This window comes from Ornithorhynchus anatinus, chromosome 14 (assembly GCF_004115215.2).
Source record: "Ornithorhynchus anatinus isolate Pmale09 chromosome 14, mOrnAna1.pri.v4, whole genome shotgun sequence".
Classification (NCBI taxonomy): domain Eukaryota; kingdom Metazoa; phylum Chordata; class Mammalia; order Monotremata; family Ornithorhynchidae; genus Ornithorhynchus; species Ornithorhynchus anatinus.
In genome coordinates, this window is record NC_041741.1 from 2,624,408 (window position 1) to 2,652,318 (window position 27,911).

At 60.8% G+C, this 27,911-nt stretch overlaps 2 protein-coding genes and 1 long non-coding RNA gene across 4 annotated transcripts in view; 2 read left to right on the forward strand and 1 right to left on the reverse strand.

Annotated features, from left to right (window-relative positions):
* Positions 1-8,583, forward strand: part of TBPL2 (TATA-box binding protein like 2) — a 36,418-nt gene extending 27,835 nt beyond the window's left edge. The window contains exons 2-6 of one of the 2 annotated variants that reach the window (XM_039914079.1): positions 1,577-1,664; positions 2,985-3,076; positions 4,823-4,990; positions 6,405-6,499; positions 8,259-8,583. In XM_039914079.1, coding sequence (XP_039770013.1) covers positions 1,577-1,664; positions 2,985-3,076; positions 4,823-4,990; positions 6,405-6,499; positions 8,259-8,335 — 520 coding nt within the window. In that variant the 3' untranslated portion in view covers positions 8,336-8,583. The remainder of the gene's footprint in view (positions 1-1,576; positions 1,665-2,984; positions 3,077-4,822; positions 4,991-6,404; positions 6,500-8,258) is intronic. The other variant, XM_039914080.1, reaches the window with a different exon arrangement.
* Positions 1-15,344, reverse strand: LOC120638810. Its single transcript, XR_005660774.1, has 3 exons — positions 15,267-15,344; positions 10,427-10,515; positions 1-334 (listed from the first exon to the last, which is right to left on the reverse strand). It is a non-coding gene; the product is annotated as an uncharacterized LOC120638810 (long non-coding RNA).
* On the forward strand, positions 15,132-26,398 carry ATG14 (autophagy related 14). The gene is made up of 10 exons (XM_029079351.2): positions 15,132-15,326; positions 18,327-18,389; positions 19,259-19,301; positions 20,249-20,330; positions 21,359-21,596; positions 22,628-22,857; positions 23,422-23,539; positions 24,624-24,714; positions 24,806-24,891; positions 26,027-26,398. The coding sequence occupies exons 1-10, from the start codon at positions 15,139-15,141 to the stop codon at positions 26,358-26,360; spliced, it is 1,473 nt and encodes a 490-aa protein (XP_028935184.1). The 5' UTR covers positions 15,132-15,138; the 3' UTR covers positions 26,361-26,398.
* Positions 26,399-27,911: the final 1,513 nt, after the last annotated feature.

Consider the following 27,911-nt stretch of genomic DNA (forward strand, 5'->3'; position numbering starts at 1 on the left):
AGCACTGTACCGGGCGCTCGATTTGACAGATGAGGAAGCTGAGGCCCGGAGAGGTCCAGTACTTCATTAAGCATCCCGATCGTGATGGCATCGCGACCCTTTTCGAGTGCTCCACCGTGGGCGGGGCACCGTACTGACCGCCTGGGAGCGTCCGCGAGACCGGAGGCGGCGGACCCGTTCCCCGCCCGCGGCGAGCTGACGGTCTAGAGGGAGCTTATCCCCATTTTACAGATGAGAAAACCGAGGCTCAGAGAAGTCCGGAACTTTGATGATAACGGCATTTCGCTCCGTCGTATTCGAGTGCCCGACTGTGCGCGGAGCGCTGTACCAGACCCTGGGGAGGTTACAAGAGAGCAGTGAATGGACACATCCCCCCCGCCCACAGTGAGCTGAGGGTCTAGAGGGAAGCTTAGCGGCGCTTAGCACAGCGTTTTGCACAGAGCAAGCGCTTAGAGAAGCGGCGGGGCCTAGTGGCAAGAGCCCGGGAGTCGGAGGTCATGGGTTCAAATCCCCGCTCTGCCGCCTGTCGGCCGCGTGACCTCGGGCGAGTCGGCTAGCGCCTCGGCGACCTCACCTGGAAAATGGGGACGAAGCCCGTGAGGCCCGTGCGGGACAATCTGATGACCTTGGATCTCCCCCAGCGCTCAGAACAGTGCTTGGCCCAGAGTAAGCGCTTAACGGATACCGGCGCTGTTATTATCACCAACAAACGGCATCATTAGTGTTATCCCCGTTTTACAGATGAGGAGGCTGAGGCTCAGAGAAGACCAGAACTTTAATAATAATAATAATAATAATAATAATAACGGCATTTCATTCGATCGTTTTCGAGCGCTGAACTGTGTGCGGAGCACTGTACTAGACCCCTGGGAGGTTACAAGAGAACAAGAAACAGCCGCGTTCCCTGCCCCCCCCCAAGCGAGCCCACGGTTTAGCGGGGAGACGGACACTGACGTAGATGCATTTAAGCGCTTACTACGCGCTGTATTAAGCGCCGGGGTGGATCCAGGGTAATCGGGATCCCACGTGGGGCTCACCGTCCTCGCCCCCGTTTTACAGATGAGGCAACTGAGGCCCGGAGGAAGTGAAGGGACTTAATAACGTTGGTATCTGTTAAGCGTTCTAAGCGCTGGGGGGACGGGGGGGGACGCGGGGGAATCGGGTCGTCCCGCGTGGGGCTCCCGGTCTTCATCCCCATTTCACAGAAGAGGTGACTTGAGGCACAGAGAAGTGACTCGCCCACAGTCACCCAGCTGACGAGCGGCGGAGCCGGGATCCGCACCCACGATCTCTGACTCTCCGCCGAGCCCCGCCGCTTCTCGAGACGCAAGGCCGCGCGTCAGCTCCGTGGCGGAGCCGGGATCAGAGACCGGGTCCTCCCTCCCGCCCGCCGGGCCCGGGGCTCCTGCCGCTCCTCCGGGACAGTGTCCGGCACAGAGCGAGCACCTACAAAAAATACCAGGGGAAAAAGAAGTTCCCGGGTGGAGAGGAGGGGTCCCGATGGAAAAGTCCCTACGGGACGTCCCGTCCTTTCTGCTTCCTAAATCCCGGTTCTCCCGTGGTTTGATCTTCCCAGGAACATCGTGTCCACCGTGAATCTGGCTTGTAAACTCGACCTGAAGAGGATCGCCCTGCAGGCCCGAAATGCGGAATATAATCCGAAGGTCAGGATTTCGGGACCTCCCCGTGACGTGACCTGCTACGGTCCAGGTTTCCCCCGGAGGACCCGCCCGCCTCCGGCCCGTCGTCGGGCCGGGGGGGGTCGTCTCCAACGGGCGCCCGGCCGGCCGTTCCCGGCGCTTAGCACGGTGCTCCCGCGCACGGGGAGCGCCCCGTAGATACGGCTGAGTCACGGGGGAGGTTTCCCTCGGCCCCCGAAAGGGAGAGGGATAAAAAGGGAGACGGAGGCACTCGTGGTCCCGTAGGTGCTCCGTTAAGTAACGCGCTCGCTAAGCAGCGAGGCTCGGCGGAAAAGAGCCCGGGCCTCGGAGTCGGAGGCCCTGAGTTCGACTCCCGGCTCTGCCGCTCGCCAGCTGGGTGACTGCGGGCGAGCCGCTTAACTTCTCCGTGCCTCGGTTCCCTCATCTGTAGAATGGGGATTGACCGGGAGCCTCCCGTGGGACGGCCCGATGCCCCTGGATCTCCCCCAGCGCTTAGAACGGTGCCCTGCGCGGAGTAAGCGCTTAACAGATGCCAACGTTATTATTATTAAGCGCCTCCCGTGTACCAGGTGCTGCGCTGAGTACCATTAGGTACCATTACTCGACCGACGCCGGAGGTGGGTGCTCAGTAGATACCGTTCATCAGTCGACTCCAGAGGTGAGCGCTCAGTAAATGCCACCGACGGACTCGAGAGGCGAGCGCTCAATGAGTACCGTTAGTCGGTCGACTCCCGAGTGCTCAATAAATACCATTAGTCGATCGACTCCGGCGGTGAGCGCTCGGTAAATACCACGAACCGATCGATTCCAGAGGTGAGCGCTCGATTAGTCCCGTTGATCGATTCCAGGAGTGAGCGCTCTATGAATGGCATTGATCGATCGATTCCAGGGGCGAGCGCTCAGTAAATACCGTTAACTGATAGACTCCAGAGGCGAGCGCTCAGTAAATACCGTTAACTGATAGACTCAGAGGCGAGCGCTCAGTATTTTATTCGATCGACTCCAGAGTGCTCAGTAAATACCACGAATCGAACGACTCCAGAGGCGGGCGCTCAAATACCATGAATCGATCGACTCCAGAGGCGAGCGCTCAGTAAATGCCATTAGTCGATCGACCCCAGAGGCGAGCGCTCAGTGAATGCCCTGTATCGATCGACGCCAGAGGCGAGGGCTCAGTGAATACCATTAATCGACCGACTCCAGAGGCGAGCGCTCAGTGACTACCGATAGTCGATCGACTCCAGAGGGGAGCGCTCCAGTACCCTAAGTCGATCGACTCCAGAGGGGAGCACTTAATAAATGCCATTAATCGATCGCCTCCAGAGGTTCGCCGCTGTCATCATGAGGATCCGCGAGCCCCGGACCACGGCGCTGATTTTTAGTTCGGGGAAGATGGTCTGCACGGGAGCCAAAAGGTACCGTAGCAGCCGCCATTTGTCTGCGTGAACCTCCCCTACCAGCTGGGGACGCCCCGGGGTCGGGGGGGGGGCGGTCGGGAGGGGTCCGGACACGACCGCCCCTTGTCTGCCGTGTGGCCTTGGCCCAGTCACCTCACTTCTCTGGGCCCTGGCGACCTCATCGGCACGCAGTGAGCGCTCAGTAAGTACCCCGGCCGCCCCTTCCAGGCCTGTGGCCCAAGCGAGACCTCAAGGATAATAACGTCGGTATCTGTTAAGCGCTTACTATGTGCAGGGCACCGTCGTAAGCGCTGGGGGAGATCCGGGGTCACCGGGTGGTCCCACGTGAGGCTCGCAGTGAATCCCCATTTTACGGATGAGGGAACTGAGGCCCAGAGAAGCGACTCGCCCGCAGTCACCCAGCTGACGGGCGGCAGAGCCGGGAGTCGAACCCATGACCTCTGACTCCGAAGCCCGGGCTCTTTCCCCTGAGCCGCGCCGCTTCAAGCTCTCCTCTCTCCCTTCACGCGTACTTACTGAGCGCTTCCTGCGTGCGGAGCACCTACTAGGCGCTGGGGAGAGGACAGTGTAACGAAGCGACACGTTCCCTGCCCATGACCAGCTCCCTGGTATCTTCCCAAGCCCCCAGCGGAGCGCTCTGCACAGTGCAGACGCCCAGCCCTGCACCCTGCCCGCCTGCAGTTCTCTGGGCCTCAGTTTCCCCCTCTGTAACACGGGGATGAAGACCGCGAGCCCCAAGGGGGACAGGGACCGTGTCCAACCCGACGACCCCGTATCCCCCCCCCCCGGTGCTCCGAACAGTGCTCGGCACAGAGTAAGCGCCTAGGGAAGCAGCGCGGCTCAGCGGAGAGAGCCCGGGCTTGGCAGAGGTCGTGGGTTCTAATCCCGGCTCCGCCCCTTGTCAGCCGGGCGACTTCGGGCGAATCGCTTCACTTCTCCGGGCCTCGGCTCCCTCGTCCGTCAAATGGGGATGAAGACTGGGAGTCCCCACGGGGGGGGGGGGGGGGGGGGGCAACCTGATCGCCGTGGCTCTCCCCCAGTGCTTGGCACATAGTGAGCACCTAAGCAGCGAGGCCCAGTGGAAAGAGCCCGGGCTTGGGAGTCAGAGGTCACGGGTTCATCCTCCCGCCTCCGCCACTTAGCCGGGTGATTTGGGGCGAGCCGCTTCACTTCTCTGTGCCTCAGTTATCTGTAAAATGGGGATGGAGACCGTGAGCCCCGCTTGGGGCCACCCAATAATAATAACGTTGGTGTCCGTTAAGCGCTTCCTGTGGGCCGAGCACTGTCCTGAGCGCTGGGGTGGACACAGGGGAATCGGGGTGTCCCACGTGGGGCTCACGGTCTTAATCCCCATTTTACAGACGGGGCCACTGAGGCCCAGCGAAGCGACTGGCCCACGGTCACCCAGCTGACGAGCGGCAGAGCCGCGATGCGAACTCATGACCCCTGACTCCCAAGCCCGGGCTCTTTCCCCCGAGCCACGCCGCTTCTCTGACCCGACGACCTCGGATCGCCCCCGGCGCTCAGAACAGTGCTCGGCCCATAGGAGGCGCTTAACGGATACCATCGACCCCCCCCCACCGTTACGATCCAATCCGTTCCCAACCCCGTCGCCTCCCCTCCCCCCTCCTCCCGGGGGTGACCCCGCTCTCCCCCTCCTTGGCCGGGGGTGGGATTCCCCAGGCCGGGGGGCGGGGGGGGAGATCGAAGCCCGGCGCCGGTGTCTCTGTGCCCCTCCGGCAGCGAGGAGCAGTCCCGCCTCGCCGCCAGGAAATACGCCCGCGTCGTGCAGAAGTTGGGGTTCCCCGCCAGGTTCCTGGACTTCAAAATCCAAAACATGGTGGGCAGCTGCGACGTGAGGTTCCCCATCCGCCTGGAGGGCCTGGTGCTCACCCATCAACAGTTCTGCAGGTACTCGCCCCCTTCCTTCCTCCCCCCACCCAGGCCCACCCCATTTACCTCCGTATCCTCCCCTCGGTCCGGCTCAGTTCGCGTCTAGACTCCGAGCTCGCTGCGGGCCGGGAAGGCGTCTGCTTGTTATCGTGCTCTCCCACGCGCTCGGGACGGTGCCGTGCACGCGGTAAGCGCTCAGTAAATATCGGTGAATGGATACCCCCCCCCCCCCCCCCGTTTTGATGACGATGGTATTTGTGAAGCGCTTACTCTGTGCAGGGCACCGTTCCAAGCGCCGGGGGAGATACGGGGTCGTCGGGTTCGCCCCACGTGGGGTTCCCGGTTAATCCCCGTCTTACAGAGGAGGGAACCGAGGCCCAGAGGAGTGAAGTGACTGGCCCACGGTCACCCAGCTTGACGAGTGGCAGAGCCGGCATTCGAACCCATGACCTCCGACTCCCAAGCCCGGGCCCTTTCCACTGAGCCCCGTTTTCCCAAAGCGGTGTGTGGAATCGGCGCGGCGGCTCTGTAAATAATGACGATAAGGTATCGAAGCGCTTACTATGTGCCAGGCACCGTACTAAGCGTTGGCAGATGGGGGTGGACGCAGTCCCTGTCCCACTTTCCCCTCCCCCCAGCACTGGTATGTATTATCTCTCACTCTGCTTGATTAATGATGTGCATATATGTATTTTATTTTTCTGCTCTGATGGTCCCGATGCCTGACTCCCGGTTCTGTTTTGCTGCTCCTCCCGTTTAATAATAACGATGTTGGTATTTGTTAAGCGCTTACTATGTGCTGAGCACTTTTCTAAGCGCTGGGGGAGGGTCGTCGGGGTGACGGCTCGAAGTCTTCATCCCCATTGTAATAACGAGGGAACCGAGGCGCAGAGAAGTGAGCTGCCCACCCGGCTGACGAGTGGCAGAGCCGGCGTTCGAACCCGTGCCCTCTGACTCTTTCCACCGAGCCACGCTGCTTAGCCCGTGAGCAGGGATGGTCTCCATCTGTTGCCCAACTGTCCGTTCCAAGCGCTCAGCACAGCGCTCTATAAATACGGCTGAACGAATCTACCCCGGCGCTCAGCACTGGGCCGGGCGCAGCGGGTAAGCGCCCAAAAGATCCCCTAAAAAAGGACGTGGGCCGCCGGGCGGCTTCCCAGGGCACAGGATGGACGGACCCCCTCGGCCGTCCCCCCCCCCCCCCCAGCGCCCGACCGGGAACGTTTTCCTCGTTGACGCCCGCGACGGAGACCGGGCCCTGGCCACGTTTTCCTTCCGGGACGTTTCGACGGTGAAGATTTCCCTCTCCCGGCCCCCAGACCGGGACGACATTCCGACGTTTTCGTTCTTCCCTGTGGCGGAGGAGCCGGTGCTCCGGGGTGACGGGGCGCCGTCCCCCAGCTCTTCCCATTTTTCCCTCCTCTCCCAACAGTTACGAACCCGAGCTCTTCCCCGGCCTCATTTACAGGATGGTGAAGCCGAGGATCGTCCTCCTCATCTTCGTGTCCGGGAAGGTCGTGCTCACCGGTGAGTCCGGGGAGGGCCCTCCGGTTTTAGAGGCGTCGCCGTAGTGGGCGGTCCTATCTACCGAGCGCTCACCGCGTGCGGAGAGGGGCCGGTAGGTCGATAAACTCTCGGCTCGCCGCGGGCGGGGGAACGCGTCTCTACAGCTCTGTCGTCACGTTCTCCCCCGGGGGGGCGCTCGGCAAATCCCGCCGATCGATGACGACGGCGGCACTCGTTAAACGCCGACTACGGGCCGGGCCCCGTTCTAGACGCTGCGGTGGATGCGAGTTGATCGGGTTGGGCTCGGTCCCGGTCCCACCTGGGGCTCTCGGTCTCCCCCCCCCCCCCGTTTTTATTTTATTTTTTCTTTTACCGACGAGGCACAGAGGAAGTGAAGTGACTTGCCCCGGGTCACCCAACACACAAGCGGTGGAGCCGGAATTAGAACTCTCAACCTTCTGCCTCCCGGGCCCAAGGTTTATTTACGTCATGCTGCTTCTCTTACTGAGCACTTTCTCTGTGCAGAGCGTAATATCCGAAGTGGCATTTTAATCAGTGCTATCTATTGAGCGCTCGCGGCGTGCAGAGAACGGTTATTCCGAAGAGCGTTTCGATCCGTCAGTGCTAGCTACTGAACGCGTACCGTGTGCAGAGAGTAATATTCAAAAGAGTATTTTAGTTCGTGCTCTCTACTGAGCACTCACCGTGTGCAGAGCACTGTACTGAGCGCCTGGAAGAGGACGGTACCACAGAGTTGCTGGATGTCTTCCCTGCCCACGGGGAGGGGAAAATGAAAAATTCAACTCCGGATCTGTATATAAGTGCCGTGGGGGCTGAGGATGCGGTGACTAGCGAGTGCTTCAAGGGTCCAGGTTCGAGTTTCAGCCGTCCAAAACGCTGTCGGTCTATCGCTGGGAAGCGGCTCGTCCTAGTGGACAGAGCCTGGGGGTCGGAGGCCGGGGGTTCTCGTCCCGGCTCCGCCACTTTCCTGCTGCGTGACCTTGGGCAACTCACTTCCCTTCTCTGGGCCTCGGTTCCCTCCTCTGGAAAATGGGGATGAATAATAACGTTGGTATTTGTTAAGCGCTCACTAGGGGCCGAGCGCCGTTCTAAGCGCCGGGGGTGATCCGGGGTCATCGGGTCGTCCCGCGGGAGGCTCACGGTCTTCATCCCCGTTTCACAGATGAGGCAACTGAGGCCCAGAGAAGCGAAGTGCCTCGCCCACAGTCACCCCGCTGACATGTGGCAGGGCCGGCATTCGAACCCATGACCTCTGACTCCCAAGCCCGGGCTCTTTCCACTGAGCCACGCTGACGTTGTATCTCCCCCAGCGCTTAGAACAGTGCTCGGCCCATAGCAAGCGCTCAAATACCATCATTGTCATTTCTTATTTTTACCCCGTATCGACCCCGGCACCTAGTACGCTGCTTGGCACATAGTAGGTGCTTAACAGATATCACCGTTATTATGAGAGAAGCAGCGTGGCTCAGTGGAAAGAGCCCGGGCTGGGGACTCAGAGGTCATGGGTTCAAATCCCAGCTCCGCCGCTTGTCAGCTGGGTGACTTGGGCCAAATCACTTCTCTGGGCCTCAGTTCCCTCCTCCGCTAAAGGGGAGTGAAGCCTGGGAGCCCCCGGTGGGACAACCTGATGACCCCGTATCCCCCCCCCCCCCCCAGCGCTCAGAACAGTGCTTGGCACGTAGTAAGCGCTTAACAAAGGCCATCGTCGTCATTATTATTATTATCCTGCCTGTAAACCCCGTGAACTTTCCTTTTGCAGGGGCCAAAGACCGGTCGGAAATCTACGATGCGTTTGAAAACATCTACCCAATCCTGAAGGGCTTTAAAAAAGCCTGACGACGGGGACAGAGTGATCGGGAGGAGAGCACGGGTTGGGATCGAAATCCTCGGGGTTTCCACGGCTAAAACTAACCCTATTTTGCCCCCTAATTTCCTTCCCCCTCGGGGACGGGAGAGGAGATTCTGCGTGCCCTGAAAGCGGAGGGCGTGCTCAAATCCCCCGTGCCCCCTCTTGATTTTTCTCAGGCTGAAGCCCTTCCGCCCTCGCGTGTGTCGTTTCCTAAATAAACTTTTCGGGAAGGGAAGTTGCGCTTTTTCCGACATCTCTGGCGCCTGACGAAGCAAAGGACCGCACAGATAATAATAATGGTTATTTGTCAAGCGCTTGCTCTGTGCAGAGCGCTGTTCTAAGCACTGGAGGAGATAGAGGGGCATCAGGTGGTCCCGCGGGCGGCTCCCAGTCTTCATCCCCATTTTATAGATGAGGTCACTGAGGCCCAGAGAAGCGACTTGCCCACGGTCACCCAGCTGACAAGTGGCAGGGCGGGGATTCGAACCCACGACCTCTGACTCCCAAACCCGGGCTCTTTCCGCTGAGCCCCGGGAAGGGGGCGGTTGGAGTGAGAGCAGAGATTTCCTCTCTCGCTGGAGTCGCCCTTGGCAACATCCGTCAGTTGTATTTGCGAAGCGGCGCGGCTCGGTGGCAGGAGGCCGGGCTTGGGAGTCGGGGGTCGCGGGTTCCAATTCCGCCTCCGGTCAGCTGGGTGACCTTGGGCCGGTCGCTTTACTTCTCTGGGCCTCGGTGACCTCATCTGTAAAAGGGGGAGGAAGACCGGGAGCCCCACCTGGGACAACCTCACTACCTTGTATCCACCCCAGCGCTTAGAGGAGTGCTCGGCACATAGTAAGCGCTTCCCAAATAACATTATTGTTATTCTCTGGGCCTCGGTTCCCTCATCTGTAAAATGGGGATGAAGACCGGGAGCCCCACCTGGGACAACTTCATTACTCTGTAACTACCCCCACGCTTAGAACGGTGCTCGGCACGGACTAAGCGCTTCCCAAATAACATTATTGTTATTCTCTGGGCCTCGGTTCCCTCATCTGTAAAATGGGGACGAAGACCGGGAGCCCCACCTGGGACAACTTCACTACTCTGTACCTACCCCAGCGCTTGGAGCAGTGCTTGGCACATAGTAAGCGCTTCACCAATTACATTATTCTTCTCTGGGCCTCGGTTCCCTCATCTGTAAAATGGGGACGAAGACTGGGAGCCCCACCTGGGACAACTTCGTTACTTTGTCCCTACCCCAGTGCTTAGAACAGTGCTTGGCACAGAGTAAGTGCTTCCCAAATACCATCATCATTATTCTCTACATCTCAGTTACCTCATCTGTAAAATGGGGATGAAGCCTGGGAGCCCCGCCTGGGACGAGCTGCTGACCCTGTATCTACCCCAGCGCTTAGACCGGTGCTCGGCACATAGTAAGCGCCTAACAGATACCAACATTGTTTTTCTTATTTACCGAACGCTTATCGCTGCACGTAGTAAGCGCTCCATACTTACCACGGATGGATGATGTTTTAGACTCTTTCCCAAAGGGCAGAGAAAAGCCTAATCGACCCCATCGATCGAGGGCATTTACTGAGCGCCTCGTGGGTGCTGCGCGTCGGCGGCGCGGCGCAAACGCCGCTGCCTGACGGGGCACGTTCTAGACGCTTTCCAAAGGGCGTAGAAGAAATGCCTCATCAATGGGGCGAGGGTACGCGGGGCACTGTACTAACCGCTACAAGAGACACAGGAGGGCCGGTTGAACGGGGAGGCACTCCGGCGTGGTGGAAAGAGCGGGGGCCCGGGTTCTAGTCTTACCCTGCCCGGGGCTTGCTGGGCGACCCGGAGCGAGTCGCTTCACCTCGCTGGGCCTCGGTTTCCTCCTCGGAGGAATCGAGGCGATCGTGAGCCCCGGGGGGGGGGGACGGGGACCGGATCCCGTCCGATGACCTCGTATCCACCCCAGCGTTGGGCATCTGGTAGGCACTTAATAAATCCTCTAATACGAACTAAGACACCGTTTGGGCGACCGAGTCGGGGTGGACGGCGGAGTGGAGTCGGGGGACCTGGGTTCTAATCCCGGCTCCGCCACTTACCTGCTGGGTGACCCCGGGCGAGTCACTTGGCTTCTCCGGGCTTCGGTCCCCTCGTCCGCGAAACGGGGATTCGCTTCTCGGCCTCCTTCCTGTTTAGACCGGGAGCCGCAAGTGGGACCTGATTAGCTTGTATCTACCCTAGCGTTTAGTACAGTGCTTGGCCCCTAGTGAGCCCTTAACGAACACCGCTTAACCGAATGAGAAGCGGCGGGGCTCGGGGGAAAGAGGCCGGCTTGGGGGTCAGAGGTCGTGGGTTCTAATCCCGGCTCCGCCGCTTGTCCGCCGTGGGACCGAGGGCGAGTCACTTGGCTTCTCTGGGCCTCAGTGACCTCAGCTGGAAAATGGGGATGAAAACTGAGCCCCGGGTGGGATAACCTGATCACCCGGGGGTCGGAGGTGATGGGTTCGAATCCCGGCTCTGCCACCTGTCAGCTGTGTGACTGTGGGCGAGTCACTTCACTTCTCTGTGCCTCAGTTCCCTCATCTGCAAAATGGGGCTTAACCGGGAGCCTCCCGTGGGACCACCTGATGACCCCGGATCTCCCCCAGCGCTTAGAACGGTGCTCTGCACAGAGGAAGCGCTTCACAGATACCAACGTTATTATTATTATTATTATTATTGTATCCCCCCCCCGGCCAGGGCTGAGAACGGCGCTTTGCACATAGTAAGCGCTTAACAAATACCATCATCATCATTATTATAATCACGACTATTATTATTAATAAAGTGCCTAAGGGATACGGTCCCGGGCGATGACGCAAAAGGGCTACGTCCCGTAAACGCGAAGGGGGAGTAGACGCCACGGGGCCGGCCCCTCCGCAACTAAGGGGGTCGAAAACCGTTTCGAGCTTTCACGGCGGAGCAACTTCTATTTTTCTGGTCGTTGGACGTTCTTTCTAAAGCCGCTTGAACTGTCTTGCGATTCCAGGCCCGCTTCGACCATCACTGCGGAGGTGGAAAGGCCACGTCGCTTAAAATGGCCGGCGGCCGGCCTGAAGGATTCACCCCGCCGCGTCCCTAATGAGCTCTCGTTTACCTGACTCACCCCGGGATGCAGAGAGTACTGGCCGAGGTATCTTTCCGGACCTTCTAAAAATAATAATTTGGTTTGCAAGTGCGAGTCGGCTGGCGCGTTCCCCTCCCGGCCCCTGCTGTGGTCTGACTCACTCAGTGACGTGCAGTCGTAAGCATCCAGATCATTTTCTCTCTCTTTCTCGGTGATCCATCCTTGCCATCCACGGACTGGCAGCTACGGTGCTGCTTAGCGCGTACTCGGTGTGTAACACATACACTTTATTAGTAATAGTATGTGGAGGTCCAGGTCCTCATATATAATTATCTTGTGTGTGCTTATGATAGAGTATGTATATAAATCCGTGTGTGTGTGTGTGTGTATAGAAATTTAATAATAATAATGTTGGTATTTGTTAAGCGCTTACTATGTGCCGAGCATCCTTCTAAGCGCTGGGGTAGACACAGGGGAATCAGGTCGTCCCACGTGGGGCTCACGGTCTTAATCCCCATTTTACAGATGAGGGAACTGAGGCCCAGAGAAGTGAAGTGACTCGCCCACGGTCACACAGCCGACAAGTGGCAGAGCTGGGATTCGAACTCATGAGCCCTGACTCCAAAGCCCGTGCTCTTTCCACTGAGCCACGCTGCTTCTCCAGCGTGAATTTATATATGTGTGCATATACAAATTTATATATGTGTGCCTATACAGATTCATATGCATATACAAATTTATATGTGTGTATACAAAGCCATACATATAGGTGCGTATATAAATTTGTATGCTTATACAAACTTATATGTGTATACGAATTCATACATATATGTGTGCATATACAAATTCATATACAAATTTATATATGTGTGCCTATACAGATCCATATGCATATACAAATTTATATGTGTGTATACAAATCCATATATATAGGTGCGTATATAAATTTGTATGCTTCTACAAATGTATATGTGTGTATACAAATTCATACATATAGGTGCGAATATAAATTTGTATGCTTGTATGAATTTGGGTGTGTATAAATGTGCGTGTGTATATCAATTTACATATGTGTATAAACCCACATGGGTGCATATGAATTTATACGTGTGCATATATGAAATTGTATATGTGTGTATATAAATTTATGTGTGTGTAATTTGTGTGTGTATAAATTTGTGTTTGTATAAATTTGTGTGGGTAAATGTACGTGTATATAAATTTATATACATGTATAAATTATGTATGTGTGTATAAGAACTTGTGTGTATAAATTTATGTATATGTATATAAATTTATGTGTGTGTGTATAAGTTTATATATAAATAGACACAGGCACACAGGGATTGTCTACTTAGGCTACCGAACTCTCCCAAGCCCTTAGTAAGCACTAAATACCATGGCTTTTTAAAAAAAATATTATTATGGTATTTGTTAAACGCTTACTATGTGACAGGGACTGTACTAAGAGTGGCGGCAGATAAAAGTTTGGACACGGTACACGTCCCACATGGGGATTAACCCCCTGTTACAGATGAGGAATCTGAGGCACAGTATAGTGAAGTGACCTGCCCAAGGCCACCCAGCAGCCAAGCGGCGGAGCGGGGATTAGAACCCAGGTCCTTCTGACTCCCAGGCCCGGGCTCCATCCCCTGGGCCCTTAAATTGTGAGCCCCAGGTAGGAGAGGGGCTTTTTCCAACCCGATTTATCTTGTATCTCCCCCGGCGCTTAAAGCAGTGCTCGGCACATAGTCAGCGCTTCCCAAATACCAACGTTATTATGATTTTGTGGGCCTCAGTGACCTCTTCTGTAAAACGGGGATTAACTGGGGGCCTCACGAGGGACCACCTGATGACCCTGGATCTCCCCAGTGCTTAGCACAGTGCTCGGCACCTAGAAAGCGCTTAACAAATACCAACATCGTTATTATTTATTCTGTGGGCCTCAGTTCCCTCATCTGTAAAATGGGGCTGAAGCCTGTGAGGCCCACGTGGGACCACCTGATGACCTTGGATCTCCCCCAGCGCTTTGAGCAGTGCTTGGCACACAGTAAGCGCTTAACAAATGCCAACATGATGATGATGATGATGATGATGATTTTGTGTGCCTCAGTTTCCTCCTCCGTCAAATGGGGCTGACGCCCGGGAGCCCCACGTGGGGACCCCCTGCTGACCCCGCACCTCCCCCAGCGCTTAGAGCAGCGCTCTGCACATAGTCAGCGCCTCACAAATTCCACCATTATGATGTTGATCACCGTTGCAGAATTGTCCATTCCAAGCGCTCAGGCCAGCGCTCTGCCCAGAGGAAGCGCTCAGGAAATAACAACGTTGGCATTTGTGAAGCGCTTCCTAATAATAATGTTGGTATTTGTTAAGCGCTTACTATGTGCCGAGCACCGTTCTAAGCGCTGGGGGAGACATAGGGGAATCAGGTTGCCCCACGTGGGGCTCACAGTCTTAATCCCCATTTTACAGATGAGGTAACTGAGGCGCAGAGAATAATAATAATGTTGGTATTTGTTAAGCGCTTACTATGTGCCGAGCACCGTTCTAAGCGCTGGGGGAGACACAGGGGAATCAGGATGCCCCACGTGGGGCTCACAGTCTTAATCCCCATTTTACAGATGAGGGAACTGAGGCGCAGAGAATAATAATAATGTTGGTATTTGTTAAGCGCTTACTATGTGCAGAGCACCGTTCTAAGCGCTGGGGTAGACACAGGGGAGTCAGGCTGTCCCACGTGGGGCTCACAGTCTTAATCCCCAATTTACAGATGAGGGAACTGAGGCCCACAGAAGATAATAATAATAATGTTGGTATTTGTTAAGCGCTTACTATGTGCAGAGCACCGTTCTAAGCGCTGGGGTAGATACAGGGTCATCAGGTGGTCCCACGTGAGGCTCACAGTCTTAATCCCCATTTTACAGATGAGGGAACTGAGGCCCGGAGAAGTGAAGTGACTGGCCCACAGTCACACAGCTGACAAGTGGCAGAGCCGGGATTTGAACCCGTGACCTCTGACTCCCAAGCCCGGGCTCTTTCCACTGAGCCACGCTGCTTCTCTGTGTGCCGAGCTCCGTTCTAAGCGCTGGGGGAGATCCAGGGTCATCGGGGGGTCCCACGTGAGGCTCCCAGTCTTCATCCCCATTTGACAGATGAGGGAACTGAGGCCCAGAGAGTGAAATGATAATCATGTTGGTATTTGTGAAGCGCTTACTACGTGCTGAGCGCCGTTCTCAGCGCTGGGGGAGATCCAGGGGAATGAGGTGGTCCCCCGTGAGGCTCCCGGTTCATCCCCATTTTGCAGAGGAGGGAACTGAGGCCCAGAGAGGTGAAGTGACTCGCCCACGGTCCCCCAGCGGACGAGGGGCAGAGCCGGGATCCGAACCCCTGACCAAACGCTACGGAATGGATGAATGTGCGGGCCTCGGTTCGCCCCTCTGTCGAGTGGGGCTGACGAGGGGGTGCAGCTGGTGTCGTTCTAACCTCCCCCAGCGTTTAGAAGAGGGCTTAGCCCCTAGCGAGGGCTCGGTCCCTTCAGAGTCCGGCGGGGGGGGGGTCTAATGGCGGCCGGTCCTTCCCTGAGGCGCCTCCTCCTCCCTCCTCTTCTTCCCGGCAGGCCCCGCGCGCCGCCGCCGCCCCCCCCCTCCCTCCCAGAATGCAGCGGGCGTCGCCCCACGTGACCGGGGGCGGGCCGGACCCGTCATGGCGTCTCCCGGCGGGCCGGGGGCCCGGGGCGGCGGGGCGCTGGCGGAGTCGGTGGAGGCGGCCGAGGGGCTGTACGTGGCGGTGGAGCGCTGCCCGCTCTGCAACACCACCCGCCGCCGCCTCACCTGCGCCAGGTGCGTCCGCGCCGGCGACTTCGTCTTCTTCGACGGCCGCGACGGCGAGAGGTGAGGGCCCCTCCCCCCCCCCCTTCCGGCGCGCGCCGCCCCCTCCCCCCCCCCCGGAGCTCGCGCGCGCACGCTGTGGGGTGGGGGAGGGGCGGCCGGCGTCGGTGACCTCCCGCGCACGCGCAGTCGGGGCGCCTCGTGCCCTGTCAGGGCGGCCCGCCCCCACCCCCACCCCCACCCCCACCCATCGCCCTCCTGGGGGCGTCTCCTAATAATATTCGTAATGTGGGTATTTGTGAAGCGCTTATTGGGTGCAGAGCGCTGTGCTAAGCGCTGGGGTTGATGCAGGGGCATCAGGGGGTCCCACGGGAGGCTCCCGGGCTTCAGCCCCATTTGACAGATGAGGGAACTGAGGCCCACAGAAGAGTGATGATCCTCACAATGTGGGCATTTGTTAAACGCTTACCAGGTGCAGAGCGCTGTGCTAAGCGCTGGGGGAGATGCAGGGTCAGCAGGTCATCCCACTTGAGGCTCACAGTCTTCATCCCCATTTTGCAGATGAGGGAACTGAGGCCCAGAGAAGTGACTCGCCCACGGTCACCCAGCTGACAGGTGGCAGAGGGGGGATTTGAACGCATGAGCTCTGACTCCCCAGCCCGGGCTCTTGCCACTGAGCCACGCTGCTTCTCACGAGATAATGTTGGTATTTGTTAAGCGCTTACTATGTGCAGAGCACCGTTCTAAGCGCTGGGGTAGATACAGGGTCATCAGGTTGTCCCACGTGAGGCTCACAGTCTTCATCCCCGTTTTCCAGATGAGGTCACTGAGGCCCCGAGAAGTGAAGTGACTCGCCCACGGTCACACAGCTGACAAGGGGCCGAGCCGGGATTCGAACCCATGACCTCTGACTCCCAAGCTCGGGCTCTTTCCACTAAGCCACGCTGCTTCTCCCCAGGCCCTGTTCTAAGCGCCGGGGGAGGTGCGGGGTCAGCAGGGGGTCCCCACGTGGGGCTGCCAGGCTTCAGCCCCATTTGACAGAGGAGGGAACCGAGGCCCGCAGGTTAATGATAATCATCATAATGGTGGTATTTGTTAAGCGCTTCCTATGTGCCAAGCCCTGTTCTAAGCACTGGGGAGGATACAGGGTCAGCAGGTTGTCCCCTGTGGGGTTCCCAAGCTTCAGCCCCATTTTCCAGAGGCTCACAGTCTTCAGCCCCATCTGACAGATGAGGGAACCGAGGCCCGCAGAATAATGATAATCATCCTAATGGCGGTACTTGTTAAGCGCTTCCTATGTGCCAAGCGGCACTTACTATGTGCCAAGCCCTGTTCTAAGCCCTGGGGTAGATACAGGGTCATCAGTTTGCCCCGTGGGGCTCACACTTTTCACCCCCATTTTCCAGATGAGGTCACCGAGGCCCGGAGAAAAGTGACGTGACTTGTCCAGAGTCACCCAGCTGACAAGCGGCAGAGCCAGGATTAGAACACACGACCTCTGACTCCCGAGGCTGGGCTCTTTCATTCATTCAACAGTATTTCTTGAGCACTTACTATGTGCTGAGCACTGGACTAAGCGCTTGGAACGGACAGTTCGGCAACGGAAAGGGACCATCCCTGCCCACTGACGTGCCCACGCTGCTTCTCGTAGCCACGCTAAAGCACTGACTAGGTGCCGGGCCATCCCGGCCCCGCCCCTTGTCAGCGGGGTGACTTTGGGCAAGTCGCTTACACGAAGCGGCGCGGCTCAGTGGGAAGAGCCCGGGTTTGGGAGTCAGAGGTGGTGGGTTCTAATCCCGGCTCCGCCACTCGTCAGCTGTGTGACCGTGGGCAAGTCACTTCACTGCTCCTTGCCTCGGTTCCCTCATCTGTAAAATAGGGATGAAGACTGTGAGCCCCATGTGGGACAACCTGATCTCCTTGACCCCCCCCGAGCGCTTAGAACAGTGCTTTGCACATAGTAAGCGCTTAACAAATACCAGCATTATTACCGACGGAGTTAATCTGGGAACCGAAACCTCCGCAGATTCCCACCTGCCGAGCAGGCGGCGGGGCGGAATTTTGGCCGGCGGTTTTCCAGGGAGGCGGCGCCGGGGGTCTGTGCGGGAAGTGTCCTGCTCGGTCCACCTGGTCGGCCCCGACGGCCGTCTCCCCCGCCCGCCCCGCCGGGGGTGGCCGTCCTGTTCAGTACAGTGTCTGAGCCCTTGGCCAGCCCATGCGGCCTGCGCGCCTGCTAAGTCAAACGCTCTGTCTCTGTCTTGCTTTTCCCCTCTCTTCCTCTCCCCCACACTCTCTCTCGCCCTCTCTTTTTTTATCTATCTCCCCCCATGCACCGTCTCTCTCCCTCTCTCTCTCACACTCTCTTTCTCCTCTTCCCCCTCACGCTCCTTACCTCTCTGCTTCTTTTTCTCTCCCTCTTTTCCTCTCATTCCCTCACACTCTCTCTGTCTCTCTCCCTTTTTATCTCTGTCTCTCACGCTCTCTTTCTCACGCTGTCCCTCTCTTCCACTCTCCCCCTCACTCTCTGTCTCCCTTTCCCTCACTCCCTCTCTCCGCCTTTATTAATTTCTGTGTCTCTCACGCTCTCTTTCCTATGCTCTCCCTCTCTTCCACTCTCCCCCTCACTCTCTGTCTCCCTTTCTCTCACTCCCTCACACTCTCTCTCCGCCTTTATTAATTTCTGTGTCTCTCACGCTCTCTTTCCTATGCTCTCCCTCTCTTCCACTCTCCCCCTCACTCTCTGTCTCCCTTTTTCTCTCACTCCCTCACACTCTCTCTCCCTTTATTAATTTCTGTGTCTCTCCTGCTCTCTTTCTTACGCTCTCCCTCTCTTCCACTCTGCCTCTCTCTCCTTTCTCCCTCTTTCTCTCTCTCACACTCTCCCCCTCACCGTTCTTTATCTCTGTCCCTCTTTCTCCCGCACCCTCTTTTCCACTCTGTCTCCCTCACGCTCTCCCTTTCTCTTCCACTCTCCCCCTCACGTTCTTTATCTCTCTGCCTCTTTCTCTCTCATCCTCTTTTCCACTGTCTCCCTCTATCTCTCTCCGTCTCTCTCTTCTCTAGGTTTGCTGACAAAAAGGAGAGGCTAAGGCAGCTGAAGAGCAAACAAAATGAGTTCCAGGAACAGTAAGTAGGCTTGATTGCTTTTTGCATCCTTCCCCCCCCCCCCCCGCTCACGGTTTGCCTCGGGCTGCGGGAAAAGGGGGCTTTAAGCTCCTTTTCCAAGCTGGGAAAGCCCCCCGAGGGATTCTCGGCAGATCGGGAACCACTGGGAAGCCCGGCAGCAGGAGCGGGGACGCGAGGGACCGTGGAAGCGACCGGGACGTGCCGGGTCCGGCCTGGAGACCCCCGAGTGTGGCCGGTGAAGCCCGTCGGCCTCGTCATCTCTCTCTTTTTTTTTTTTTGATGGTATTTGTTAAGTGCTCACTATGTGCAGAGCACTGTTCTAAGCACTGGAGATGGATACGAGATCATCAGGTCGGATACGGTCCCCATCCCACACGGGCCTCGCCGTCTTCGTCCCCATTTTCCAGATGAGGGAACCGAGGCCCGGAGAAGTGAAGTGACCGGCCCAAGGTCACCCAGCAGACAAGTGGCGGAGCCGGGATTAGAACCCATGACCTTCTGACGCGCAGGCTCTAGCCACTACGCCGGGCTGCTGCACCTAAGGGGTGTGGGATGGAGGGGGGGGGCGATTATCAGATGTCCAAAGGGGGCAGATCCGAGCGCTTCGATGACGCAGGAGGGAGAGGGACAAGAGGGCTGAATCGGGGAAGGCCTCTTGGAGGAGGTGTGACTTTAATAAGGCTTTGAAGGTGGAGAGAGCGGCGGTCTGGCACAGATGGAGGGGGAGGGAGTTCCAGGCCAGGGGGAGGACGTGGGAGAGGGGTCGGCGGCCAGCTGGACGACATCGGGGGCCGTTGCCCCGCACCTGGGCCGGGGCCGCCGCTAACCGGCCTCGATTTCCCTCCTCTCCCCTCCCCCGTACCCTGCAGGCTGCTACAGGCCATGGAGGGGAAGCGCATAGCAGACCAGTTGGTGAGTCGGGGGGCGGTGGGGGGAAGTTCTCACTGTCTTCTTATTTCATTCCTATTTACTGAGCGCTCACTGCGTGCAGAGCACTGTACTAAGCCCTCGGGAGAGGACGACAGAACAATAAACTGACACCTTCCCTGCCCACAACAAGCTGACAGCCTATCCTTTGGGCCCTGCTGGTTTTGAGTGTTGGTTTTTTTTTTTAATGGGCGCTTACTATGTGTCGAGCACCGCTCTAAGCGCTGGGGGTGATAGAGCCTGATCGGGTCGGACGCAGTCCCTGCCCCACACGGGGCTCACCCCATTTTCCACACGAGGTAACCGAGGCCCAGAGAAGTGAAGCGACTCTCCCGGGGTCCCGCAGCAGACGAGCGGCGGGGCCGGGATTAGAACCCGGGTCGTTGGTTCAGTCAGTCGTATTTATCGAGCGCTGTCTGTGTGTAGACCGCTGTACTGAGCGCTTGAGAGAGCACGGTACCACAAGAAACAGACGCATTCTCCGCCGGCGGTCTAAAATCTACAGAGTAGTCCTCGTGACTCCCTATCGCTAGGCCACGCCGCTTCACCTCGGGGCGTCTCTCAGAGAGACCCTCTCCCTGCTCCATGAGAGATCTTTCACAGACGGGCCGCGGAGAAGCCCGAACGCCCCCCCAGTCTCCACCCTCGATCGGTGGTATTTATTGAGCGCTTTTCCCTGTGCCGGTCGGGGACAGTAGAGACGCGCTCCCTGCCCTCGGCCGACGGTCTAGCCGGGGGGAGACGGGCGTGAGGGGAAATAAATGAATCGATAATGAGCGCCGTGGGGCGAACCAAGGGAGGAAAATCCACGGGCGAGGACGTCCCCCTCGACCCACAAGTCCGGGTCCCAGCGGCTAGCCGCGGGCCACTCCAGGGTGACCCGGTGGCCACCTCTTGGGCGCCTCGCCCACCGGATGTTCTCTGAATTTCAGAGATGGAAGATAATGTCCTGCAAGATGAGGATCGAGCAGCTGAAGCAAACGATATGTAAAGGCAACGAAGAGATGACAAAAAGTAAGGAGAACGACTTGACGGAAGGCTTACTCGGGGCGGGGGGACCTTGTCGATCTTTATTTCCCCGCCCTCCCCAGGTATTTTATGTATGCGCGCAGCACTGTACTAAGCGCTCAGGGAGGTATGAGCTAATGAGGTCGGACCCAGTCCCCGTCCCACCCGGGGCTCACGGTCCTGATCCCCGTTTTCCAGATCGGGGAAGCCGAGGCCCGGAGAAGTGAAGCGACTGGCCCACGGTCACCCGGCAGAGGAGTGGCGGAGCCGGGATTAGAACCCGCGTCCTCTGACTCCCAAGCCCGGGCTCTTTCCACTGGGCCGCGCTGAGAAACGGACACGTGCCCTGCCGGCAGTCTAGAAGGGGAGACGGGCGTGAAGAGAGAAAGAAATATAGGGATCTAAGCGGGGAGGAAGGAAGGGAACGAGTCCGGGCGACGTCGAAGGGAGATGAGGAAAAGGGGGGCTTAGTCAGGGAAGACCTCTGGGAGGAGATGGGCCTTCAGTAAGGCCTCGGAGGAGGGAAGAGGAATGAACGAATGAGGGGATGAAGGTTTGAGGGAATGGGGGAGTGAAGGAACGAGCAAATGAGGGAATGAAAGCAAGAGGGAATGGAGGAATGAAGGAACGAGCAAATGAAGGCATGACAGCAAGAGGGAATGAAGGTTTGAGGGAATAGGGGAATGAAGGAACGAACAGATGGATGAAAGCACAAGGGAATGAAGGTTTGAGGGAATGGGGGAATGAAAGAACGAGCAAATGAGGGAACGAAAGCAAGAGGGAATGGAGGAATGAAGGCATGAAAGCAAGAGGGAATGAAGGTTTGAGAGAATGAGGGAGTGAAGGAACGAGCAAATGAATGAAAGCAAGAGGGAATGAAGGTTTGAGAGAATGGGGGAATGAAGGAACGAGCAAATGAAGGAACGAAAGGCGGAACGGACGGACGGACGGACAGATGAGCGAACCGCGGACCGAGCCGTCGTCCGAAGGGCCGGGCGAGGGAGCCGGGGACCGAGCGCCTGTGTTCTCCCCAGATTCGGAGGGCCTGGCGAAGACCCTGGAGAAGAACCAGAAGCTGTCGTGCCGAGCGCAGCGGCACCAGGAGAAGAAAGAGAAGATCCAGCGGCACAACCGCAAGCTGGGCGAGCTGGTGGAGAGGAAGAGCGAGGAGCTGCGTGGCCGGCGGGCCCGCCTGGCCGACCTCCGCCGGGACCACGTCCTGGAGCTCACCTCCGTCATCTTCCCCATCGACCAAGTGAAGACCGGCCCCAGGTAGAGGCGGGAGCCCCGCCCGCGGGCCCGGGGCCTTGGCGGGGAGGGAGGACGGGTCACGGCCCGGCCGGTGGAGCCCCGGCGGGTCCCGGGGTCCGGGCCCGGCCCGCCCGCCTCGCCTCCCCGGGCCTCGGTTCCCTCACCTGTCCGAGGGGGATGGAGACCGGGAGCCCCACGTGGGACCGGGTCTGACCCCGTCTGCTTCGATTCATTCATTCAGTCGTATTTATCGAGCGCTTACCGGCTGCGGGGACCGAGGGCTTGGAAAGTACAATTCGGCAACAGGTAGAGACAATCCCGACCCGACGACGGGGTCCCGGATCCACCTCGGCGCTTAGTACGGCGCCGGGCACGTGGTCGGCGCTCAAACGTCGTCATTATTATAATTATTAGGTCCGGAGTCCCCATTTTACAGATGAGGAAACAGAGAAGCGATGAGACCTGGTCAGGGTCAGTCACTGGGATTTATTGAGCGCTCAGCGTGTGCGGAGTCCTGAAGTAAGCACTGGGGCGAGGACAGTAGAACGATAAACAGATACATTCCCCGCCCGCAACCATTTTACAGTCTAGAGCGGGAGACAGACATACATATAAACAAATTATCCATTCACTCAGCCCTATCTGTTGAGCACCTGCAGACTGTATTTGTTGCCGAAGCGTACTTTCCAAGCGCTTAGTACAGCGCCCTGCACACGGTTAAGCGCTCGATAAATACGATCGAATACGGGGCACCGTAGTGAGCGCCTGGGAGAGGACGATATGACGGTAAACGTGGCTTAGTGGCAAGAGCCTGGGCTTGGGAGTCAGAGCGCTGAACGAGATACCGTAATCACTTAACGGGCGGGTAGTTGGTTGGGTTTTTTTTTGGACGCTACCCGTGGAGCGCCCCCTCTGGGTCGAGCCCCGTCCCGAGCGCGTTGGTCCCGACGCATTTAGGGACGGGGCGCCGCGCCGGGGGCCGGGGAGAGTCGGTGAGAACGACGGAGGGCGGGGGGCGGTCCGCACGGGCCCGCCGTCTCGCCCGGCCGCAGGGACCCGGCGGACGCGTCCTCGGAGAGCGACGGCGCCCTGACGTCCAGCACGGTGAGCGAGCTGGCCGAGGCCAGGAGGACCACCTACCTGTCGGGCCGCTGGGTGTGCGACGACCACAACGGAGACGGCGGCGTCAGCATCGCGGGGCCCTGGATCAGTCTGCCCAACAACGGCAACTACTCGGCCTACTACAGCTGGGTGGAGGAGAAGAAGACCGCCCAGGGCCCCGGTGAGAACCCGCCTGGCACCACCCGGACTCACCCAGCGCCGGCTGTGCGCGCCGGCCTTCCTCCCCTCGGCCGGAAAACGGGGACGGAGACCGGGAGCTCGTATCCTCGCCAGCGCTCAGGTCGGTGCTTGGCGCCTAGTAAGCGCTTCACGAGTACCGTCGTCATCGTTATTATTAGAGGAGGAGCTGTGAAGCCACTTAGATGATGATGATCGTGGTATTTCTTAAGCGCTTGCTGTGGGCCGAGCCCCGTCCCGCGCACCGGGGTGGATACGGATAAACCAGGTCCCACGCGGGGCTGGCGGTCCACTAGGGAGGAGGGAGAACGGGGAGGGAACCCCCGTTGTGCAGATGAGGAAACTGAGGCCCAGAGAAGCGACTGGCCCGAGGTCACTCACCAGCCAGGCGGCGGAGTCGGGATTAGAACCCGGGTCCCCGTGATCCCCGGGCCTGGGCTCCACCCACCCGACCACGCCGGGAGAGTCACGGGACAGGAGACGCGATCGCTTCCCTCCGGGGGCTTCCGGTCTAGCCGCCCCCGCGCTGTTCAACCGCCTCTTTCAGACACGGAGCAGAACAACCCGGCCCACACCATCAGCGCCGCCTTATGCTACGCCACTCAGCTCGTCAACATCTTATCTCATATCCTGGACGTCAATCTGCCCAAAAAGCTCTGTAACAGGTGAGGGCCCGGAGGTTTCGGGGAGGGGGCGGTCCTTCCGTCGGTCGTGTCCGTCGTGGGAACGTCTGGGCCGGGGGTCTCTCATCTCCGAGGCGCCCAGTGGGTTTTCTCGGACGGTATCGGTTAGGGGCACTCCTTTCGGTGTTGTCCGAGCACCGTACTGGGCGCTTGGGAGGGGACAGCGGAACGCCGAACGGACTCGTTCCCCGCCCGCGATGGGCTGAAAGTCGAGAGGGGGGAGGCGGCCTTGGAGAGAGAGAGAGAAATGAGTGGGACGTGGACCTAAGCGGTGCGGGGCTGGAGGAAAGGAGCGAGTCAGGGCGACGCAGAAGGGAGTGGGGGAAGAGGTCGTGGGTTCTAATGCCGGCCCCGCCTCCTGTGACCTCGAGCGAGTCATTTCACTTCTCTGGGCCTCGGCGACCTCATCTGGAAAATGGGGATGGCGACCGGGAGCCCCACGGGGGACGACCTGATGACCTCGTACCTCCCCCGGCGCTCGGGACAGGGCTCGGCACAGAGTAAGCGCCCGACAGGGACCGTCGGCGCCGTACCGTTCCGAGCAGCGGGGTCCGTCAGGCGGGACCCGGTCCCCGTCCCAGACGGGGCTCACGGTCTCGATCCCCGTTTTACAGATGAGGGAACCGAGGCCCGGAGAGGTGACGTCTCCCGTCGCCGTCGCGCCTCGGAAGGGCGATTGATAGGTGCGGTCCGGAGACGGGCGGACCCACCCGGGGTCCGGCGGTCGAGCCCGGGGGCGGCGATAAGCGGCCTGGCCGAGCGGGTGGGGCCCGGGCCCGGCTTCGGGTCCCGGTTCCCCCACCCGTCCGCCGCGCGCGACCTCGGGCGGGTCGCTCCGCTCCCCTGGGCCTCGGCTCCCCTCCGGTAAAACGGGGTCTCCCTCCGACGCGGACCGCGAGCCCCGCGGGGGACGGGGACGCCCGGCCCTCAGCGGGCGCCCGACGGGTCACCGGCCCGAGGGCCCCGGCTGAATAGCCTCGCCCCGATTCTAACCCCGGGCCGCCCCGGCGCCTCTCCGGGGGGCCAGAAGTGACGCCCTTTGCCGTCCGAACTGTCGTTCATCCAGCGAATTCTGTGGAGAGAACCTCAGCAGGCGGAAGTTCACGCGCTCGGTCAAGAAGCTCAACGCAAACGTCCTGTACCTTTGCTTTTCCCAGGTAAGGAGAGGGCGCGTCCGGATCCGTCGCGAACCGTAAAAACCCCTACCGTCCCGACGCGTTGATCTGGTCTCTTCGCTGCTTTTTCCAGCACGTAAATTTAGATCTGTTGCACCCACTCCACACCCTCAGGAATATCATGTACCTGGTCAGTCCGGACACGGAAAACCTGGGCAGGTAAGCGGGGGCGCCTTGCGCGCGTGCGCAGCCGGGGGGGGGCCCGTCGTCCTCACGGTCGTCTCGACCGGTCCTCGGGGTGCTCGCGGGGGAACGGAAGGGGTGGATCTGGGCGATGAGGCGAGGGGGCGACCGGAGAGGGAGGGGTCCGGGACCCTGTGCGGGTGGCGGGTTCGAGGTCGGGGGAAAGGCGTTTAACCCGCCCGAAGAGAGGGACCCGGAGAGGGGCGTGCCACAGCCCGGGGTCCTGCCGGTAAGACCCCCCGCCCGGGACGGAGCGGAGGGCGGGTTAGGGGGGAACTCAGAGGGGGCCGGGGATGATCTACGGAATCCCACCCCCGGCCCTACCCCGACCGCCCCGCAGGGTGGGTTGGAAGCCGTTTTCTCCCCCTCCACCCACGGTATTTGGGAAGCGCTTCCCGTGGGCCGGACGCCGTCCCGAGCGCCCCGGTCGGGTAGGTACATGCCAATCGGGTCGGACACGGTCCCCGTCCCACGCGGAGCTAAGCGGATGGCCTAGCGGCTAGAACGCGGGCCCGGGAGCCCGGAGGTCACGGGTTCTGACCTCGGCCCCGCCGCCCGTCGGCCGCGTGACGTCGGGGAGGTCACTTCACTTCTCCGGGCCTCGGCCGCCTCATCTGTAAAATGAGGACGGAGACCGTGGACGCCACCCGGGGCGGCGGGGACCGTGTCCGACCCGACTGGCCCGGGTCCGCCCCAGCGCCCGGTACAGTCCCGGGCACACAGTAAGCGCCCGACACCGTATTCATCATCATCATCGCCGCTGCCGTTTGGGACGGTCCACAAGGGAGAGCAGGTGTCGAATCCCCGCTTCCCGGTAGTGGAAACCGAGGCCCAGGGAAGCCAAGAGGCCGGCCCGAGGTCACAGAGCAGACGGGGGGGGAGGGGGCGGAGCGGGGATTAGAACCCGGGTCCCCCTGCCCGTAGGGGTCGGGCCCCTCGTCCCGGGAGAGAGGCGCCCTCCCCCGCCCAGTCCAAGGCCGGGGTGGGTCACGGGCGTCGCCGAGCGCCGTACCGAGCGCCGGGGAGAGGCCGCCGGGCCTCGGGGGCGTCCCGGGGCGGCGGGGCGGGGGCCGCGGCCGGTCCGGCAGCGCGGGTCCGTGTCGGCGGGCAGGTCCGGCCCCTTCGAGATGAGCGCCGACCTGGAGGACTCGGTGGAGTTCGTGGAGCCCGGGGCCGGCGCCGAGACGGACGAGAGCGGCGACGAGGGCGTCAGCGACGACGAGACGGACCTGGGCACCGACTGGGAGAACCTGCCCAGCCCCCGCTTCTGCGAGATCCCCTCGCAGCCGGCCGAGCCGGGCCCCTCGCCCGGCGGCCCGGGCCCCTCCGCGCCCCGGCCGCCCGCCTCCGCCTCCGTCGCCGCCGGCGGCACCGCGGGCGGCATGATCTCCTCCGCCGCCGCCTCCGTCACCTCCTGGTTCAAGACCTACACCGGGCAGCGCTAGCGGCCCGCCCGGCCCGGCGGCGCCCGCCCCCGAGCCCTCCTCCCTCGGCGCCGGGGAAGGCGTCCGGGAGGCGCGGCGCTTCGGACGACGGTCCGGCCACGCGCCGGACCCCCTGGTCCCGAGACACCCCACCCCCACCCCCCCCCCCCGGCCCTCCGGTCGACCTCTCTCGACGCCGTCCGCCGGCCGGGGTCATCCGCGTCCGGCGCCGGGCCCCTCCTCGGAGCCGGGCGACCGGGCCCGGCCGCCCCGAAGGCGGCCTTGGCGCTCGGCCGGCGGCCCGCCCTCTCTCCCCCTCCCCGGCCCGCCTCTTCCCGGGGGGGCCCGGACGTCGAAGCCCGGCCGCGTGCGACCCGGTCCCGCCCCGCCCCCCGGCCCCAACCCCGGTCGGCCGGGGAGAGCGGGCGAGGCCAGAGCGGGGTCGCGGACGAGGGGGCGCGCGCCCGGCCCTTCCGCCTCTCGGCCCGGGCCCGGGGCACGACCCTCCGCGGGGATCGGAGGCGGATCCCGGGGGCCGGGCGGCGGCGGCGGGGACGTCCTCCTCGGGAGCCGGCCGGCCCGCCCCCGTCCTCCCCGACGACGACCGAGGACGCCGAGTCGGGTCCCGGCCGGCCTCGCCCCCGGATCGAGAATCCCTCTCGCGGAGGCGGTCGGACGAGGAGGGACCCGTCGCTAACCGTTAACCCGAGGCGCTTTACGGGGACCGGACCGGGCGGGCTCCGCCGCCCCCGCCCGTCTCGCACCGGCCCCGCGGCCCCGGGGAGGGGGACGCCCGTCTCGACCGCCGTCCCCGGTCGTCCCGTCCCGCCGCTCCGTCGCCCCTCCCCGGGCCGGGCGCGCCCTCGGTCGCCACGGGGGCCCGGCTTCCTCTCTCCCCTCCCCCCACCCCCCCCCGCCCCACGAAAAGCCATAGTACTCCGGACGGGCCGCGTCTCCCGCTTCCCCGTCGCCCGGCGAAGGGCCGGAACGGCCGCGGGGGAGCGGACGGCGGGCGCCCGGAGGCCGTCGGGGCCCGGGCGGGCCGCCCCGCCGCCGGGGGGGAGGGGGTTGGGGTGAGAGGAGAGGCCGGGACGGGAGCGGGCCTCGGGCCCGGGCCCCCTCGCCCGACCGACGTCCGACGGGGGAGAGGAGGCGGCCGAGGCGGTGGCGGGGGGGGCGGCCCGGGGCCCCCGCCCGAGGCGAGACTTCCCGCTAGTCCCGTCCCTTCCCCCCCGGGGTCGGGTCGCCGCCCCGCCGTTTTCCGAACCCCCCTCGTGGTAGCGCAATAAACGTTCTAGCGGCGCCTCGCTCCCTCGATCTCGTGGTCCTTCACGTCGGCCTCGGGGGCCCGCGGGGAAACGCGGGCGGAGCCCGGGCCGCTCCCGCCGCCTCGAGGGCCCCGGAGGCCCAGCCGTTCCTCGTCCCCTTTTTATCTCCATGGCCTTGAAGCGCTCACTGGGGGCCGGGCGCCGTACCGAGCGCCGGGGGCGGAGACGGGCCGACGGGGTCGGACGCGACCGCCCCGTCCCACACGGGGCCCGCGGTCTTTACTCCCCGTCTTCGGGACGAGGG